Source organism: Galeopterus variegatus, unplaced genomic scaffold (genome assembly GCF_000696425.1).
Source record: "Galeopterus variegatus unplaced genomic scaffold, G_variegatus-3.0.2 Scaffold1326, whole genome shotgun sequence".
Lineage (NCBI taxonomy): Eukaryota > Metazoa > Chordata > Mammalia > Dermoptera > Cynocephalidae > Galeopterus > Galeopterus variegatus.
The window spans coordinates 87,738-108,431 of record NW_007727437.1 but is presented as its reverse complement, the minus strand read 5'-3'; the positions used below and the strand labels follow the sequence as shown (position 1 = coordinate 108,431).

Genomic DNA, 20,694 nt, shown 5'->3' with positions numbered 1-20,694 from the left:
GAAAGGAAAAAAAAAAAAAAAAAAAAAAAAAAAAAAAAAAAAAAAAAGAAATCAATTCAATTGATATTGTATAAATAGAGAAAATTAGTGAAATCAAAATCTGGTTCTATGAAAAAATTGATAAAATCAACAAACTTACATCACGCTAATACTAAGATTACAAACTTACTTAAATCAGACTAATCAAGAGCAAAAGAGAATACAAATTACAATATCAGAAATGACAGAGGCTGGCCCCATGGCTCACTCGGGGAGAGTGCAGTGCTGGTAGTGCCGAGGCCATGGGTTCAGATCCTATATAGGGAGGGCTGGTGCGCTCACTGGCCGAGCGTGGTGCAGACCACACCGTGCCAAGGGTTGCAATACCCTTACTGGTCAAAAAAAAAAGAAATGAAAGAGGAGATATCACTACAGATCCAACACACATTAAAAGGATACTGAAGAAACATTATGAGCAGCTTCATGTCAGTTAATTTGATGACTCATTAAATGAATGAGCTCCTTGAAATCAACAAAGCTGTCAATGCTCACTTGAGAAGAAACAGATAGACAGCACTACAGCATCAAAGAAATGAATTTGTAGTTTAAAATCTTCCCACAGTAAAAAATCCAGGTTCAGGGCCGGCCCGGTGGCACACTGGAGAGTGCGCCGCTTGGGAGTGCGGCGGCGCTCCCGCCAAGGGTTCGGATCCCATGTGGAGACCGGTTCCCGCTCACTGGTTGAGCACGGTGCGGGCGCAACACCGAGGGTTGCGATCCCATTGCCGGTCCCCGGTACGGGTGCGACACCGAGGGTTACGATCCCGTTACTGGTCAGTAAAAAAGACAAAAAGGAAAAAAAAAAAATCCAGGTTCAGATGGCTTCACTGGTAAATTCTACCAAATATTCATAGAAAGAATAATGCCAATTCTATATAAACTTTCAAACAGAAAAGGATATCCTTCCCAACTAATTTCAAGATTGCAGATTACCTCACTTTTTAGCTGCAGTAATCAAGACAGTATAGTATTGGCTTAAGCAGAGACAGGTAAATCAACAGAAATAAATCAATATCCCACATGAGTATACAGTCGATTGTAAAAAGTACCAAAGTAATTCAATGGCGAAAGGATAGTCTTTTCAACCAAAGGTGCTAGAACCTTCAGGTATCTATTAAACCTCAACCCAAAATCAAACACAAATAGTAACTCAACATGGATCACAGACTTAGGAGTAAAAGCTAAAAGTATAAAACTTCTAAAAATAAAATAGGTAGAAAATTTTTTACAATCACGCAGAAGGAGGCAAAGGCTTATTAGGCAGGATACAAAAAGTAAAATTCATTAAAAAAAAGACACAGTTAAGAAAATTAAAACACAAGCCACAGTCTGAGAGAAAATATTCACAATACAGACGTCTGACAAAGCCCTTATATCCAGAATAAATAAGCTCATGAAAAGTGGACAATAGATTTGAACAGATACTACATAAAAGAAGATATACAAATAGCCAGTAAGCATATAGCAAGATGCTCAACATCAGGGAAGTGCACATTCCAACTACAATCCATGAGACCACTACACACCACCCACAGAATGGCTGACCCTAAGTGACTGGCAACGTTAAGTGCAGGTGAGGATGCAGAGCTCAATGCTTGAGGGAATTTAAAATGGTACAACCACTTTGGAAAAAAGTTTGGCATTTTTTTTAGTTACACCAACCATATGACGAGCGACTTAACTCCTAGGTATTTATGCCCCACAAAAAGTGAAAATACGTGTCCATATGAAGACTTACACAGATGTTCACAGCCCCTTACTCATAATAGCCAAAAGCTGGAAACAACAGGGGAAAAAAGTCCGTCAGCAGGTGAATGACAACACAAGCTGTGGTACGTCCAAAGGTGTCTCCGCTCCTGAGCAGAAAAGGGTGTGAACTGCTGATCCACGCTGCAAACACACAGGATAACAAAGCGACACAGGATAACAAAGCAGGTCAGGCATGAGAGAGGGACTACTGGAGGACTCCAGAATATGCAGCTCTGGAAAGAGACCTAATCTGTGGTGGCCTTGGGCCTGGGCTGGGGACGAGGAAACCGTCTGAGGTCATGGAGGTGGTCATACCTTCACTGGAGTGGAGTTACACAGGTGTATGTAATGGGTAAATCTGCCCAACCTGCACCCTTACATGGATGCACCATACTGCACCCTTACATGGATGCACCATACTGCGTATCGATAAAACTCTGACAAAGCTCTGTCCTGGGTTCCAAGTAGGGGTGGGGCGGGCAGGAGCACGTTCCCAGAACACCTGCCATCGCTCCACCCCATGCAGCCCCGGCAGCCTGGCCTCTGCCCCTCGCTCTCCCACAGGCCAGGTGGTATTCCTCAGCACGAGGGCATGGCCTGCCCCCCTTAACCTCTGAGTCATGGACCCGGCATGATGGTGCATTCCAGAAATGTCTGCTGAGTAACAGCATACACTGAGCCTGAGGGAAGCCATGGAGGACCACCGAGCTGTCACCAGGCGGCCACAGCACCTCCTCCCTGGCCTGGAGAGGGTCCTCAGGCCTGAGGCACATGGCACCCTAACCCTCACCACTACTGTGCTCCTGCGGCACCGCCACCCGCCAAACCATGGCACAGTGTCCTGCCCCTTTTCATCCCACCCTGCAGGGGACGCATGGCACGGCTGGCCTCAGGGAGCACAGGTCTGGGGGGCACCACCACCACCCCAGGGCGAGGTGGGGGCTCAGGCTTTCTGAGTGCAGTCCCTGGAGGGTAAGCCACAGGCAGAAGCAGACAAGTGCCTGGCTCTGCCCAGCCTGGAAGGAGGTCAGAGAGGGCCCGCATGCTCATTGCCCCCACAGCCGCCCTGAGAGGGTCTTCATACCACCCAAGCCACCACACTCACACTCAGCAACATAGGCCAAAAAATCAGCGGTGCTTATCAGGGCTTTCTCTTCACATCCCCGTCCCCACCCGTTGCTTCTATTGTGAGCAGAGATAATAGGACATTCCAAAGCCACTGAAAGAAAGCAAGCACGCCTCCCCTGCCAGGCACCGCACCTCCCGCACCTCACTGCAGGCTCCACGGCTATATATGCCTGCTGCACAGCCTGCTGCAGGAAGACACATGAAGGCTTTTAATGAACATCTGGCGATTATGCCGTAGTACAAGAGGCCGTGCCCCTCCCCGCATCTGCTCTCCTAAGCAGCTCTTCATTTAAGTCACCTGCAGGCACAGCGGGAAGGGCCGGCCACACAGGAGGGGGGTTCCCCAGGACAGAAGCCCACAGGGACCCCACACAACCACACTACAGTAACTGGGGAGACCTCCCCTGAACAGGATGTCCCTCCCCAATCCCCCACCACATGTGGCCCTGGGCCAGCACCTCCCCCACCTGCCTGAGGGCTGGATGAAGGCCTGCAGTCCGAGCTGGGTTTCGGGAAGGAGGAGCCCAGTGACAACAGCAAGTAGCCCATCCTGGCTGCCGCCCGAGCCGAGCCAGCACCCCAGACAAAAGCTGAGGACCTCTACTCCCCAGGAGAGAAAGTAGGGGCACATTCTCACCTCTGGAGTCCAACAGGCCTGGGCAAAACCCAGCACCCCACTGCATGGGGGCTGCCACTCCACTGCTCTGCACCTCCATCCCCCCTCTGTGTGGAGATGACAGAGTCCCCCTCACAGGCTGCCGTGGGTCCACCCAGCATGGCACCTGGCACAGACCCAGGACTCAGGAATGGTCCCTGAGGAGGCCTGCAGCAGCCTGTTCCCCGGACTTGATCCCCACTCCCCACTGCAGGCAGGACATGGGGTGTGCATAATCCACATGCAGCAACCCAGGAGAGGACAGAGCAGAGGCCCCAGCAGCCCCGGCCCCTGCCCTACTTCCCCATCACAGAGCCACCAAATGCCCAGTCCCACAGCCAGAAACCTTGGACTTCTTCCTGGCCTCCAGGCCCTGCATGACCTCAGTGGGGTCATGGTGACCAGCCTGCCTGCCCACCCCGGGAGGATCCCTGTTCACCCACGCATCTAGCTGATGGACTGACATGAGCAGATGCAGGGCTAACCCACAGAAAGGACACACCCTCTATACACCCATTATCACAGCTTCAAAACACTCAGAGTAATAATGGTGGACCTAAAGAAGAAATAGATAAATTCAAAATCTTAGAGCATGACTGTAAGAGGTTTATCTTCAGCTCCCCCAGACGAGCCCTGGGCCAGCCTGTGTGACTGGAGTGCAAAGGACATGTAACTGTGTGGTGTTCAAAGACTCTCAGTTATTCTTGCCCAGCGACTATGAAGATGGGTCCCTGTCCCTGCATGAGGGAGGGAAGCAGGGCAGGGAGAGAGACCTGGCACCTGGAGCCACACCACAGACCAGGCAGAGGAAGGAGTGAGAGGAGGTAAGCAGGGAACAGCAGAGGCACTGTGGCAGTGGAGACTGTCCTCCATTCCAAGCAGCAGGCAGCTCAGAGTGCCCAGGGAACAGGGTGAGCGCAGGCACAGGAGGGGGCAGCAGGCAGCCTGCAGGGTCATGGGTCTGGTCCCACGCTGTGGGCACTAAAGGAGGAGCAGGGGAAAGACTAGAAACAAGAGACACGGGGACACAGCTGCAGGTTGGGAGGATGAGCCCGGCTGCCCCAGGGATGGGATTGGACAGGCCAAGCCAGCGGGACGACAGGAGCAGCCAGGAGAACAGCGAAGGGAAGCAAACAGGCTCCTGCCCCAGGAAGGCACCCTGGCCTGACAGTGGCTACTGGGGCATGTTGAAGATGCAGTAACTTCAGGCTGTTTAATGGCCACATATGTGGTGACTGATTAGCAACGTCTGCCAGGACAAGGCGTGGGGCATGGAGACACCTGTGCCAGGAACTCCCCACTTCTACTTACATTCTCAGTGCTTCTGGAAACCCAGTCCTTTAAAGTGTTCTGGGACAGAAAGGCCATGGCAGATTTCCAGTCTGGGCTCAGCTGCAGGGGGACCCAGCGAACAGCACGTGAAGGGTCCAAGGCCTCCAGCACACACAGTTGGCTAGTGTCATTCATCAGAGCACGGGCCACACTTATGGACTCCTTCACGGACCGCTCAGTAACTCCCGGGAAATGTAAGTCCTGAATCAGCCAAGGCTCAGCAGGGGAGGGAGGGTAATCTTCACTGGCCTCATGGAGCACACATATCTAGGGAACAACTGTTGCAGCCGGCAAAGCTCGGCTTGGCAGAGCAGCCCAGTGGGCAAGCCAGCAGCCAGAGAAGCTCAGGACAGCACTCCTGCCCAGCAGCCCCACCTGGCAGAAATAAGCTCCCAGAGGGGCCATCTGCTGGAAAGAAAAAGTGGAGAAGGAAATGCCAAAGGGCAGGGCTATGAGGAATGTGTGGGCTCACTCCCCGGGAGCCTCACCAGCCAAAAGTGGCAGCACCCCGCCCTTAAGGAGAAAACCCCCCTGCCATGACTAAGCCTGCCAGCCAGCCTTGCAGCCCAGCACTCCTCAGGATGGCTGCGCCCCCCTGCGCCCCTCACACGCGGGACAACCAGCCCCACACCGGGAAGGTTCCTCCACTGAGGACCACAGGACAGCTGGAGGCAGCTACCCCAGCAGGGGGCTGATGATGGGCTGGGGAGCTCACTCAAACAAGATCAGGGTCAGGGCCACAGCAACCAGGACAGGACTTGGTCTGGGAGGGCAGACAGCTGTCAGGGAGGAAGTGGCCATGAAGGCTGGGGTGCAGGAGGCAAGCGAGCATTACCACCCAGAAAACCCAGGAGCCAAACATGGGTTTGCCCAGTGCCTGCTGAGTGGGGTTTTAGGGGCAGCACATTCCAGGTTTCCTGATGATCACGTCAGTGTCAGGGGTTACACACACCTTTATTTTATAAAAGAGGCTAAGCTCCAACCAGACACAAAGGTGCATCATGGATGGTTCCATTTACAGGAAACATTCAGAAGAGGCAAAGCCACAGACAGAAAGCAGACTGGTGGCTGATGTGGGCTGGGGGAACAGAGAATACAGGGCCCAGGGTCACCTTGTAGGTGAGGAAATGCTCTGGCATTAGACAGTGGTGACGGCTGCACAACACTGTGAATGTATTAAAATCACCAGCTTATGCACTTTAAAAAGGGAAAAATGACTTTTGCCATGTGAATATTCTCTCAATAAAGAAATAAGAAATGAAATGAAATAATAAGGCCATGGCACGTGTCAAAGGCCCAGAGCTGTGACAGGCAGGGCCGCGCCTCTCTCAACCTCGGCCTCCCACCAATGAAGTAAGGGGCTCAATGGTTCATCTGAATCTCAAAGGGCCCCTTAGTCCTTGTCCTCAGAGATCGCAGGGCTCCAGGACCCAGCCTGCTTCCAGGCACAGCCTACAAGCTCCCAGAACGTCAAGTCCCACTGACACCACCACAGTTAGGGCACCCAGACCGCTCCTTGGCACCCAGGGGGGACACAACCAGGCAGAGAGCTGGTGTCACAGAAAGGGCCAGTCAGCCACGTGATGGCTTCGGCTTGTTTTTTAAGTTCCTTATGTAGTTTCTAGATCCTGTTTCAAAGTCAAAGACTAGGCATGGAATTAGAGAAGAGCCCCTGAGAAGGTGCCTCCAGCTCCCACCTACAGGAATGACTCTCTCCCCTCAGGCTCCCGCTCTCACACTCTCTCTCAACCTACCTCGCCACTCCCTCCCCAGCACCCTGAGCCACCCCCAGCCTTTACCCTCCAGCGCTAAGCCAGAGCATGCTCTGGGGCCCAGTCAGGACAGAGGCCAGGGAGCAGAGCCTTGGACACAAGCTGGGACAGTGAGAGGCAGAAGGGGATGGTCGAGCCACTGCTGCTGCCTCCACAGCACTTCCACCTCCTCCACGCTCGTCCAGGTCACCCCGTCAATGCACCACCCATTTGGCTACTTGTGTACCCGGCAAGCTGTGCCGAGCCCCGCTGTGGCCCAGGCCTGGTGCTAAGGACCACAGGCCAGGCCTCTACCATCACCACTTCCCAGTTCATCCCCTACTGCAAACCCTGCCCCCTACACAGCCTTCCACTCACTCCTCTTCTCCCCCGCCTCTGACAGCACCAGGAAGCCCACCCAAACCCTGCGAGGAGGGCAGGAGGGTTAGACTCAAGGAGCCACAGCCCATGACAGCAGTCCTCTGCATCACCCAGCAGCATGGGCCCACCCGCCAGCCTCTCATGATTCTGTCCGACCCCACTGGAGGGGACGGCTGAGTCACTGCAGCAGCTCCCAGAGACAGAGCACCTGTGCTCGTGCAGTGCAGAACAGAGGGGAGACCCTGAAGCTGACTCCACGCTCAGCACGAGAAGCACCTTCAGAAGCTGCCCATCCTCCTGGCAACTGCGAGAAAAAAATCCCCCCTCCCTACAGCCCCCAACTCTGCCAAGAGGGAAGGCTGTCCTGGCAGACACACTCCCAAGCTGCAACGGCCAGCTCCGAGCGATCTACAGCGAGGGCCGGTGGCTTGGTTCTGTGGCTGACACTTTGCTCCCTCCTCCTGGGCTCGAGAGGGAGCAGCACCATCCTGAGCAGATGAACCATGGAGTCTGCCGAGATCCGCTCTCTGTCCAGGCAGGGCTGTGAGCACCTGCTCAGAACCTTTTCCAGCCACCATGCGTTTTGCCATGCCCAGCAACACAGGATGTCTCAGTCTTTGCTGCACACTCGGCTTGGGCATAGGAGCAGATCAGAGCTGGCGTCTTGAGGAGAACCATGTCCAACCTGCTGTAGCCCTGTGCTCTGGGTCCAGTCCCAGTGGCATGACCTGTCTAGGCAGCTTCAATAGCAGAACAGAGACCTCACAGCCCTGCAGCTGGAACTCAGTGCAGGGACCACTGCTCTGTCCTCCTCTTCCAGCTTGCCTGCTAGTGCCACTTCCTCATGTGACAGTCCCATAGCCCTGAGTGCCCACTGACACCGTAGCACATCATCCCTAACCCCAGCCCCTCTCTGGGCCCCAGTGTGCTTGGAGCTCCCAACCCCGGATATGAAGCCTGCACCGACCTCTGTCAACACCGGACCCATCAGATGATGACAGAGTTCTCTCCTGGGGGGGAAAGGACTCCACCTGAGCCTCAGGTAGCTCCACAGAAGGCCCAACACAGCCCTGGGCAAACCCTCCCACCCAGGTTGCAACCTGCCCATCTTGACACTACAGGGCTGGACCAGCCACTACTGAGGTCTCTTCCAGGTGTTAAAAACAGTAACAGAGGGCCGGCCCGGTGGCGCACTGGATAGTGCGCCGCTTGGGAAGCGCAGCGGCGCTCCCACCCGAGGGTTCGGATCCCACATACAGACCGGTTCCCGCTCACTGGCTGAGCGAGGCGCGGGAGCAGCACCGAGGGTTGCGATCCCGTTGCTGGTCCCCGGTCCGGTACGGGGGCAACACTGAGGGTTGCAATCCGTTGCTGGACACGGAAAAAGACAAAAAAGACAAAAAAAAAAAAAAAAAACAGAAAAAGGGCCGGCCCGGTGGCGCACTGCTACAGTGCACCGCTTGGGAGCACGGCGGCGCTCCCGCCCAGGGTTCGGATCCCACATACAGACCGGCTGCTCACTGGCTGAGCGAGGTGCGGGCGCAACACCGAGGGTTGCGATCCCGTTGCCGGTCCCGGTCCAGTACGGGCGCGACACTGAGGGTTGCGATCCGTTGCCGGTCACGAAAAAAGACAAAAAGGAAAAAAAAAAAAAAAACAGTAACAGAGCAGCATGTTTCAAACCACAGGTCTGAAATCCAGGTCATGAAATTAATTTAGTAAGTCCAACTAGCTTTTTTTTTAAAAAAAAAAAAAAAAAAATAGGAGAGAACAGAAGAGAAAACTATCAACAGGTCACAGAACATTATAGGGTGAGCACTGCTGTGAAATGCCTGCATCTCTGCTGTGTGTGTCCGCAGTGGGCCGATCTCTGCCATGTGCATCTACACTGGGCACAACAGCAGAGGAACTTCCTGTTGCAGTTGTGCTCCAAAGGTCTGCCTGGAGGCCTGAGAAGAGCCCCACCTGTCTGTCTGCACATGCTCAGCGCAGCCCCAGGCTAGGGCAGAGCGGCACAGGAAGTCAAGGCTTGCTCTGACGCTCCCTTGGCCCTTTAAAAATGTTTGCCAAATGCATGGCTGGACAGAGAGACAGGTGAGCAGGGCACAGAACTCACCTGTGAGAGGCTCTGGGCCAAAGCTCTCAGAGGGCAGGGCCTGGCAGGAGAAGGTCCTGGCCACCACCTGCTCTACAGGCGTGAGGGCCAGGGCCTGGGGCTTGTCAGAGCCTGAGCCGTGGGCCACCTTCCGAAGGTCGCCCAGCTTGCGCCGCACAACAGCTCGCAGGTCCCGCCACTTGTGCTTGAGGTCAACAACATCACGGCGGCAATAGCCCAGCGCATTGACAGCCTGCAGGATGCGGCTCCACACACGATACCTGCGGGTGGGCTCGGCCTTCAGCAGCCCCGTGCCAAACAGCAGCTGGTGGTGCTTGCTAACCTTGGACACCAGCACCTCGGTCTCCTGTGGACAGAAGTTGGGCTTCCTCTTCTTGGCCCGGGTGATGCTGGGTCCCACCACCCCTCGGCCAGGGGGCCCAGCAGCCGAGTCCTTCCTTGGGCCAGTGGCAGGTGGGGAGATGGGCTCCAGCGTCTGGCTGCCTTCAGGGACAACCCCTGGCCCTGGAAAGGCACCAAAAGGCGGATGTGTAAGGCCCCAGCCCCGGTGGAGGTGGCGGCTCCGGTGACAGCTCCCAGGGCACCTCCTCTTTGGCTTCTGCTTCAGGACACAGCTGCCTGCTCCCAGCCACCATCCCTCCCTGCTGGTGTCTAGAGACCTGGGTCCAAGTCTCCTACCTCTACTCCTGCATTGCTAGGTGCCACCAGCAAGGCACTTAACTTCTTGTCCACAGCAACCCATCTCCAAAATAGGACACCACACAGGCCGGCCGTGGCTCACTCGGTAGAGTGCGGTGCTGATAACACCAAGGCCACGGGTTTGGATCCTATATAGGGATGGCCGGTTGGCTCACTGGCTGAGCGTGGTGCTGACAACACCAAGCCCAAGGGTTGAGATCCCCTTACCGGTCATCTTTTTAAAAAAAAAAAAATAGGACACCACTGGCCCTGCCTGCCTTCCACACCACTGTCAGGGCAAAGGAGCCAAGACAGCCGGGGACAGCCAGCCCTGAGCCCTCCACGCATCTCCTGTCCTCAGGCCCAAGGAAAGAGCACTCTGAGGCCAGGGTTGGAGCTGCTCCTGGGACATCCCTTGCCTGGGGACAGCCCTCACCACTGGCATGCCAGAGTGTCAGGCACACCTGCTTGTCTGCCAACTGCACACCTCAAGAGCTGTGAGCACTGGCCTTGGCATCCCCTCCTGCACCTGGGCTGAGGGCAGGCAGGTGGCACGGCAGCCTGGTCTGCAGTTTTGCTGCTCTGCTGCTCTGTGCCTCTGCAGCCCTCCTACCCCTCACACACAGGCGGCTCTGGGTGGGCCAGCAAACAGTGCCAAGGCCTCTGTCTTTGATCACGTACAAGCTTTGTCACCAACCAGACTGTGGCTTCCTGAAGGCAGGGGCCAGGTCTTATGCTGGAGGGAGGGCTCTCTAGGGGCAGAGGAAGCAACTTTCCCAAAGGCAGGGACAGTGTCCCCCAATACCGGAAGGCCCCCTGAGGGCAACAGATGTGTATCTGAACCCAACTGGGAAGAAGCAGTCCAGACCCACAGCCCTGCCCTTCTCCCTGGGGCCTGTATCCAGGAAGAACCCAGGAGGGGCCCTCTGCCCCTTTTCCTCCCTAAATCGCACACCAAGGACCAACTCTCACCAGCCCACTCTACAAGGACGATCAGGCTCTGGGACAAAGGTACCACATGAGCAGGTCTGGCCTCCTGAGCATGAGCATCCTTCACTCTCAGTCCCACTGGGTTCGGCCTTGTCCCCTAAGCCTATGGGGCCCTGCCAGCTCTGGCCATCACATGGTTTCCCTCCTGCAGCCGGCCCAGACAAGCCCAGCCCAGCCCAGCCATACCATCTGCTATCCTTAGAGGAGAGGCCAGTGGGAGTGGGGGGCAAGGGTGGGGGTGAGACAGGCCACAGCCCTGTCCCAGCCTCTTCCCCCAACTTTCGCCTGCTCGCCCCTCCCTCCTCAGTGCTCAACATCTCTAGGTGGCCTTCCCCGGACCCCCCAGACCCAGCGTCTGAGCGGAAGTACCTTGCTTCCTGGCCCTTGGGACTCTGGGTGTGCCCGCCGGCCCCAGATCACCTTCCCCATCCTTGCCCACAGAGGGGTCCTGTGGCTTGCTCTCTGGTGGTGGGCAGGGGAAGTGGCGGATTCCATACTCGGTCCAACATCTAGCGCACTCTATGGACAGCAAGGGACAGTCACCGTTACTCCCAGCCTGCCCGCACAAGCGGCTCAGGGCACTGCTGGCAGTGGCAGGCCTCCACGCATAGGCAGCAGGCGCCCCAGACCCAAGTAGCTCCACTTGGGCCCACCTCTTTCAGGAAGCCCTCCCCGAATCGCCATGCCCTCCAGAATACCACCCTTTTGCTGAACACCAGCACCAAGTATAAAACTTTAGATGTTCCACATTCATCTCTGAACCATAGCTCTTCTGACAGTGACCCCAAACTAGGACAAAACTGCCTAGATCAGGGCGCTCAGGTGTGGCCCCCAGATAAAACTTTGGACGAATGTTCTCAGTCTGCAACACAGAAGGTACAAAATGGAGAGAAAGGCTTCAGGATCACTTAGGTTAATTTGACCTTGCCACCACATCCAGCAGGGTCCTTCTATTGCATTTTATAAAAACATTGCTCAGCAGCAGGTGGGACGCAAACACCACACAGTGTTTGTCCCTCACGGGACTGAGGTCGGGGACACAGCCGCGCAGAGGTGCTGGCAGCCCCCACTCCCACTCTCCAGCAGGCCCTGGCACAGGCTTGGGCCCCACAGAGAACACTTCCTGATTTTCAGTAACAATTTTCGCTTATTCAAAAAACATTTCTGGACACATTTTATTGAAATTCGCCGATCCTCAGATGCACCAAGACATAACTCTCACTCTATGACACCCCAGAGGCCACCAAGTGTAGTGGGCCAGGCTGAGGGCAACGAATACGACCCTCAAGCCTGTTGCAGCCTGCTCCCCCAGCTGGGGTCTCTCTCAAATGCAATAAAGGCAGTTTCCAAGGAGACACAAGCTAGGAGGTGACATATGACACAGCTGGCTTAGAAGCTCTTTCTGACCACGTCAACCGCCTCTAGGAAATCCCCAGGTTGGCACAGCCCATCCCTCAACCCCCGTCTCCGCACTGAGCTCCTGAAGCAGCAGCCTTTGAAAAAGGCCTTTCATGCAAGCCCTTAGTCCCTCATCTCCCCCAGAGAAGAAAGAGCAGAGGGACACCCTGGCCAGACTGTGGCTCTGCATCTCCGGAAGGGACACTGCAGCCCTGCCTGCCAGGGAAGGACTGCCCCAAAGCCTCTCACTGCCCCCCCACCCCCCACCCCCCGATGCAGAGGTCCCAAAAGGCCATCTAATCCATCCTCCTGCCTCCAGGCAGCATTGCCCCAAATCACATAGGCAGCAGACAGCCTTCCTGGTCATGCAGACTCAAGGCAGAGTGCCCAGGGCCCCCTCGCTCACTGGCCCCTGGGGGGAGGACCGAAAAGAAGGGGGGACGAGGGCCGAGGATAAAGAAGGAAAGGGAGGTGGCAGCCTAGCTTATTTGTGGGGGGAGTTTCCACAGGACAGAGACCTGCAGCAAAGCGAAGTCCAAGTGACAGCACAGCGAGAGTGCCCTCTCTGGGGCTGCGCAGCCTGGAGAGGCGGGCAGCCCTGGGCAGTTGGGTACTGGGAGAGGCCCCAAGTTGCAGGCCCCTCTGAGTGACTGTGAGCCCCCAGGGCAGGGCCCCTCTCCCCTCAGGGCCTGCCGTTCTCCAAACATGAAGGTGCCTGCGTCTGCAGCCTCCCTCCCCAGGCCCCATGCCATTCTCTCCCTGCACAGAGACACCCTGCAAGTTCCAAACCCCTGCCCCAGCAAGTGCTGCCTGGGACAGCAGTGTATAAGGAGGAGATCCAGGTACCCGGTGACTAGGGTCACTATCTGCTCGGGGACAAAGTCCCACAGTCCCCTGCCCAGACCCCCAGAGAGACCACAGGCCCGTAGGCAGCCCTGGCTCAAGGACACCCCATCACCACAGCACAACAGCACTTGCTCACCCCAAGTCCACGCCCTGCCTACCATCCCCACATTATTCCACATTGTCCCCCCAAACACCCTTGGAGGGGCCAGTCTGGTTTGAATACCTGAATCACCCAAACCTGCAACTTTTGAGGGGTGGGAGGACAGGCCTTTGTTTTATTCTTTGTTTTTGATTAGAATTATATACAAATTACAGAAAAAAATTTAAATGCGGACAATTATAAATAAAAATCATTTGCAACGATGACATCCAGACATGATACTATTAGCACCAGGTGGGGGTGTCTTATACAGTCACAATATCACACGTGTGGTTTTGCTCCTTCCGTTTACCAGAACGATCACGAATCGTAACATGACAGGGACGCTCAGGGCCCTCCAGCACTGTGATCTCCACACCCGCGCCCGCATTGTTTCCATCGCGCATTGTGACGCGCTCGGCTGCTTTCCTCAAGCTGGATAGCGGCAGTATTTCTGAACTCTCATAAATCCTGCCGTGGTGAACGCCTCTGCCCGTGTCTCTGATTATCTCCCAGGACAGAGTCCAAGAAGAGGCATGGCTGGGCTGAGAGAGAGAATTCGGGGGTTCCTGGCCCCAGCAAGGAGCTCCACACTTGCCGGCAGGACCCTGCCTCCTCCTCTTCCTCGGAGGGTCCCTGCTCCCACCTTGGGCTAGCAATGGCTCACATTGCTCTGTTCATCTCCTCTCTCCGGTTACTAGTGAGGCTGACCACCTCCGAGGCACAAACCAGCCATCTCCATCTCCTGTCTGTTCACAGACCTGGCCCACTTTTATGGAGATGCAGAGGGCTCCCTTCTATGTATGTGAGCTCTGTGTGTGTTCACAATCTGTCAGTGGGCTTTTTGCTGCCTTTGTCTGTGGGATGGTCCCATGATGCTGCATAATTATCTACAGGTGGCCAGGACCACGACCTCAGCACACAGCAGGCACTGGGGAGACGCAGCTGCTCTCACAGGGCTGGGATCTCCTCCCACCTGGAAGCACAGCCCACAGGGAAGCCTTGACGGCTCGTCCCAGGGCAAAGAGGAGCCTGAAGACATGCAGAGCCCCACTCAGCCCCAGAAGCAGCCTCATCTCCACAATCTTCAACACATCAGCACAATTCTGATCTTTTTCTCACAGAAATGCAAGTATGTTAAAAATAATTTTTAAGAGGCAGCTGGAAAAAAATACATGTGTTTGGAAATGATGAAATATACTTAATAGCTCCTGCGTCAAAAAGAAATCATAACGGAAATTAGAAACTATGTAGAACTGAACAAAAATAAAAAGTACTATATATTTTTTAATAGGTGATATTCAATGAAAGCAGTGAATCTTTAGAAATTTATAATTTTAAGTGTTTTTATTAGAAAAGAGTAAAAACTAAATATTGAATGTGAATGAGATAAACATCCAATCTCAGAGTGAGAAAAATAAAACAGCACCAACTCAAAGGAAGAAGGAAAAAAATAATAAAAATATGAGTGGAAATCAATCAAATTTTAAAACTAACGTGTAATGGAAAGGATCAAGAAAGCCACAAGTCACATCTTTGTAGACTTATAAAATTGCCAAGTCTCTGTCAACAGTGATTATAAAAGAGGAAAATAGGGAAGGTACAAATATACAATATTAGGAATAAAAACTGAGGTATGATTCACATATTGCCAACACTAACAAGACAGCAGCACGCAGCCCTGACTACACATGTGGCACGGTCTTGCCTGTACTAACTCCTTCAACCTTCACGATGGCCAGGGAGGAGTCTGCTGTGATCTCCGTTTTCAGGTGATTGGATCACGAAAGCTAGCAAGTGGCCGGGCAGGCAGGCCTTGAGGTCAACGCAGGCTGGTGTCTGAGTTGGCACTCTGAACCACTACAAGACACTGCCCTGGTGTCATACTTGACAATGAGAGGCTACTGTGTACAGTTTTATTTCAATAACTTTGAGCATTTAGATGAAACTGACACATTTCCAGAAAAATGCAACTTAACAAAACTGACACAAGAAGAAACAGAAAACCCGAAGAGCATCTCACAACTAGAGAAATTAATTGGTAGTCAAAAATCTTTCCCTAAAGAAAAACACTAGACCTGGATAGTTTCACAGCAAAATTCCAGAAACATTCAAGGAACACGTAATTCCATTCTTCCACGAACTCAGGAGGAGTAGTCACCACCACCTCCGCTCAGCGCCGCAGCAGAGGCTCCTGCCGCTCAGGAAGGGAGGGGGACCAAAAGGCGACAGCGTTGTAAAGAACAGAGGGGACTGCCACGCTTCACATGCGGCTCCTTCTGCAGAGAAAGCTCAAGAGATTCCACAGACTACTCATCACAGTCAACACAAAAGAGCTCAGCAAAATGGCTGGATACAATATCGGTAGACAAAAATCAACCACACTCCACAGGAAAAGCCTGCTTTCTTCAGCAAATAAACTTTGAGGGGGGAAAAAAAAGACTGAGAAGAGTCTGGAGCTGTAGACAGACACGGACGGTTTCTCAGTCAAGTGCAGTCTGTGGGTCGTATTAGGCTCCTGCTTCTAACAAATGACTGTGAACACTCGGGGACATCCTGAAGCACCTGAAAATCTGAAAGGCGGAGCCAGTGCTGAGGCTGGAACGAGCTATTACAGCAGACACCGGTCACATGTAAGAGCAGCCCTCCTCTTTGACACACACTGGAATATCCGCGCACGAGATGACCAGATATCTGGGATGTACTTCAGAGTGACACAGAAGGGGGATCAGGGAGGGCTCGCAGAGGCCAGGCCAGCCTGAGCACTGGCAGCCGCGCGGAGGAGCTGCCCTAAGGTGCACTACATCACTGTGTCTCCTTCTGTGTGTTTGCAATTTTCCATATTTAGAAAGCTAAAACACAAAATATTTAAAAATTAAATAAAATCTCTAGACTTTACTTTTTAAGCAAATTAATTGTGTGTGTACACACCAGCAAATATTTGGAAAATGTAATATTCAGAATGGTACCACTTATAATAGCAGCAAAAAATGTTTTTGTTTTGTTAAAACAAATTTAAGAAAACATATGTAAGATCTTTATGGAGAAAATAAGACTTTATTGAAAGACATTAAAGAAGACCTAATAAATATAAAGACATAACATGTTCATGGACTGGAAGACTCAATGGTAAAGATGTTAATTCTCCCCACATTAATCCAGTGGATACAGAGCAATTCCAATCAAAACTACAATGGTTTGACAAGGTGACTCTAAAGTTTACGTTCAAAAAAAATAAATAAATAAAATAAAGTTTATGTTCAACAACAAAGAGCCAAAAAATACCCAAGAAAGTTCTGAAGAAATGTAAGGAAGACAACTTGCCTCTCCCCCCCAAAAAATCAAGAATTACAATAAATCTATTGAATTTAAGATAGACTGTGGCATGGGAATAGAAAAACTGACCAAGAGAAACTACGGACACTGTCCATCATGCAGCCAGTCCTGCAGGTCTGCAGGAAGGGGCAGAATGAACAGTCCAGATGGCCTATGGTTCACATGGAGAAAAACGACTTTGGCGTTTCCCCTCCACCATCCCCATCACCCCACAAACAAACATCAGCTCCAGGTGAATTAAAGATTTACGTACAAAACACAAAGTATGTAATCTGTAGAGAAAAGTGAAGGATAATATCATCATCTTGTTATAGAATTTATTAACTGAACAGAACAATGCAAATCATAACAGAAACGACGGATAAGTTCAGTGTATCACAGTTGAGAACTTGTGCTCATCAGCAGGCACCATAACAAACAGCAAGCGCAAACTGGACCAGGGTATTTACAACACATCTGGCAGGCGCTTCATTTCCAGAATATACAAGGAAACCCTGCAAATCAATAACTGCAAGACAAACCCAGGAGAAAAATAAAGACTTAACTGAAGGGAAGACCCAAATGCCCAGGCAACATACGAAAAGAAGATCAAGCCCTTGAGCCACCAGAGAAATACAAAATCAAGCCAGAAGAGTGTTGCTTCGTGTTGCTTCACCCCCTACAGATTTGTCACCCTACTTCCCCTGGGTGACAGAGATGCAAAGGATTACTCAAAGCCCATCTCTTCTGAGCAGTGAGAAGCCCCAAAGCAGTTAACTTCCCTTGGGAACGCTCAAGCGAGAGGCATCCCTTCCCTTGGGAAATTAACCCTGAATTGGGGTTCTCTTCCTGCATTTATTCTCCAGACCAGGAAGTTAGAGGAAGAGAACATAGGTGAGGTTATAGTTTAACAATATAGGCTGGTAACTTTCGGTGAAACAAATCAGATGACATTCCCTTAGACAACAAAGTCTGGATCTTAGCAAACACTCCTTTTCCCTCCAGCAATTTTCCAGTATCTTTATATAACAATCAGTAACTAGTCTGTCCTTCAGCCAGCAACCTGCTGTGCCACAAATCTTTATCTTACACCAGAGACTATAGCCTGAGGAAAATTTCCAGTCTTCCGCAAGGTCAATATTTGAAACTGCAAGGCTTTGGAAAACCAGGCCCTGTGAAGTACATATGCTTTATAGTATATTCCACAGAAGAGACCCTTTCACACCCACCAGGTTGGCAGACAGTCACCGTGTGACACCATCTGGTACTGACAAGGACATGTGGCAGAGGGCACAGGCACGTGCCATGGCAGGAGCCCCACCCAGTACTGGTACCCTCCCACATGCCTGCAGAGGTGCTGACACCACACATGGGCACCCAGCCACACAGCTGTGACCACACCAGATGGGAACCACCTAGATGCCCCCAGACGTGGACCAGGCATCGATGCCATAGTGTCCTTGCATAACCAGATACGGTGCAGCAGGAAAAATGAAAGGACCACAGCAGTGCGCAACGAGAGACTCAGGAACAAGACATGGAAAAGCAGCAAATCGCACAATAATGCAAATTCAATAAAGTTCAAAACCATGCAAAAATCAACAACGTCCCGTTCAGGTGCATAAGCACCCAAAAGTAGAGCCATGAAGAAAAGCAGGACATGGTAAGTGCACAAGTCAGGGCAAGGAGGGAAGGGGACAGAAGAGGAAAAGGTGGGTGGCTGGGGTGGCTGGGTCACCCATCTCTAAACCGGTGTATATGTATGAACTCTGTGTACCTGAACCACACACACACACACACACATGCGCATGTATGCACATGCACCACACACACACTCAATATCCCTGAGAACACGTCTCTACACACAAAGTCAGTAAAGCAGCTCATGCCACCCCTGTGCAAGGCCCTGACGCTCCCTGTGCACGCAGAAGGAAGCAGGCACACGACAGGGTCACCCACCACCCTGGCCTGGCCATCCCAGGACACGCTAATTCAGCTCTCCCAGGCTGCCTATTCCCAGGCTCCTCCTTAAGCCTCACTAAATGTCACCTCCCCGAATAAGCTCCAGCAGCCCATCCCTCCCGGACCCAATCAGTCCTAGCCTGTCTCCTCATTTCCTCACCAGCAGGTAAGGAAGAGGATCTCAGAAACATCTCCCTGACAGAGCATGGGCCTCCTGAGGGTGCAGGACTCACCTGTTTTCTCCATCCAGTGCTCCTGATACCTAGAACAGTGCCTGGCACACAGGGGAGGCTGGATAACTGTTCCCAGAAGGAAGGAGGAGAGGGAGGCCGGAGCAGGAGACCAGACCAGCTAGGCATCCCCAGGGAGAAAGAAGGACGGAGGAAGGGGACTGTACTGGAGGACAGCACCTGCGCCCCAGCACCGAGCCCTAGGCCTGGCCTGGGAAGAGCTAGAGGTGATGGCATGGGGGGTGAAGAACACACAATGACTGTCTCACTGTGACGATTTGGACCCATGTCCTCCCTGCCACCATCTGTATCCCAGCACAGGTGAGGCAGTCACCTGCCATCCTCCTGAGCATGTGCTGTTCCCTCTTTGCTTAGGAGGCACAGGGCTGAGAGTGGAAGACAAGCCCAGGGCAGTGGGGGCTGCCAAGGGCCAGCGATGGCCCCACACCCAGACTTGTTCCCTGAAGAGCATCACTGGGGAACAAGCCCTGGCCAAGAGCCAGGATGAGCATCAAGGGAAGACTCTGGGACCCAGGTCTCAGGGAGGGGGCAGAGGTAGAGTCCGTGCCTGCAGCAGCTGCTAACCTGAGCCCTAGACCCAGGCCGAGGGCAGACAGAGGTAAACAAAGAGATCAGGGACCCCAAATTCAATCCCCTTCCCTCCCAGAACACCGTTCATGCGGGCTGCCTTGACCCAGATGCTAGGAGCCAGATGACAGGACTGGTGGCAGAGACGCTGGCCCAGTGGGCCTGGCTGCCTGGAACGTAGGGGCACCTCGTGGGGCCAGATCCGCAGCCCAAGCTAACAAAAGAGGGGAGAGCAGGGGAGAGACCAGGAGGATGACCATGGCAGTGAGATGGCCACGAAGACCAAAGGGGGCAGCCTGCAGGTGGGGGCAGAAGAGGAGGAAGCTGGAAAGCACAGGGGCTTAGCGTTCAGAAATATCCAGATGCAGACCCCAGCTCCACACTGCTCTAGCAGCACAGCCGTGGGGAGTCACTTATCACCCCCATGGGTCTCAGTCTCCTTCTCTGTATCTATGCAAAGTGCCACCTGCTCCACACCGTCATTTAGCACAGATGAGATCACTCAGCCACTCCCCAGACACCTTGAGCGCCACCAACCAGCAGGTTGGTATTCTGAGCACCAGCTCCATGCCCAGTGTGAACTCAGACACCCAGGTCTGCCCTCCTGATTCCTCCTTTCCTGGGGCCAGAATCACCCCCACCTTGGGGCTCAGCAAGTCCACTGTGGTGGTCTCTGGTCACAGGCAATGTTTCTCAGAGGAACGGAACGAGTCTACCCTCCACCAGCATAACAGGGAGAAGACCCCACCCACTGCCATCCTCCTCACCTCCCCCACCCCAGTACCAATTACTGTCATTACCTAGGGGCTGATAACCTTGTCTGGAGGGTCCCCCGAAAGCGCCACGACTCCCCAGGCCACCTCTGCCGGTGATGGATCCATAAGACATCTTCTCACAAAGGCAGGGCCAGCAGCCTCCCCGCTGAGCTGGAGTAAACAGGAAAACAAGAGAGAGGGAGAAAAGCATGCAGTTGAAGCTCAGATTCAGGGTGCACTGGGGCCCCATGTCCACTGGGGTCCCATGAGCCTGGCACCACTGCACCTGTTCCCAAGGCCACCGCAGGCTTCTTGCCAGCCCTAAGGCAGCAACCCTTACTGAGACCCTTCTAGAAGGCCTCCCACCCCACAGCTCCCAGTGTGGCAACAGGGACATGCAGCCCTGAAAAAGTCATGCCCAGCCCCTGCCCGCAGAGCTGCCCTCTAGCTAGTCCTTAAAGATCATGAGGTTCCATTTGGAGCCCCAGCCTCCCTGGCTCTCCAGCCCACTGCAAGCCCACCCCTGCCTGGCTTCTGAGCACACAGGGTCCCCGCAGCTCCCCCAACATACATGCCTACATCCACCACAGGGCGTGAGCAGGTACTGCACCACCAGGTGCCGCACCAGGGCTGAGACCACGG

General features: G+C 53.4%; 1 protein-coding gene across 1 annotated transcript in view; it reads right to left on the bottom strand.

The window, feature by feature from the left end:
• TSNARE1 (t-SNARE domain containing 1) overlaps positions 1-20,185 on the bottom strand; it is a 147,179-nt gene extending 126,994 nt beyond the window's left edge. The window contains exons 1-3 of the mRNA XM_008576318.1: positions 20,098-20,185; positions 11,189-11,338; positions 9,152-9,655 (exon numbers count right to left, since the gene is read on the bottom strand). Coding sequence (XP_008574540.1) covers positions 9,152-9,655; positions 11,189-11,338; positions 20,098-20,185 — 742 coding nt within the window. The remainder of the gene's footprint in view (positions 1-9,151; positions 9,656-11,188; positions 11,339-20,097) is intronic.
• Positions 20,186-20,694: the final 509 nt, after the last annotated feature.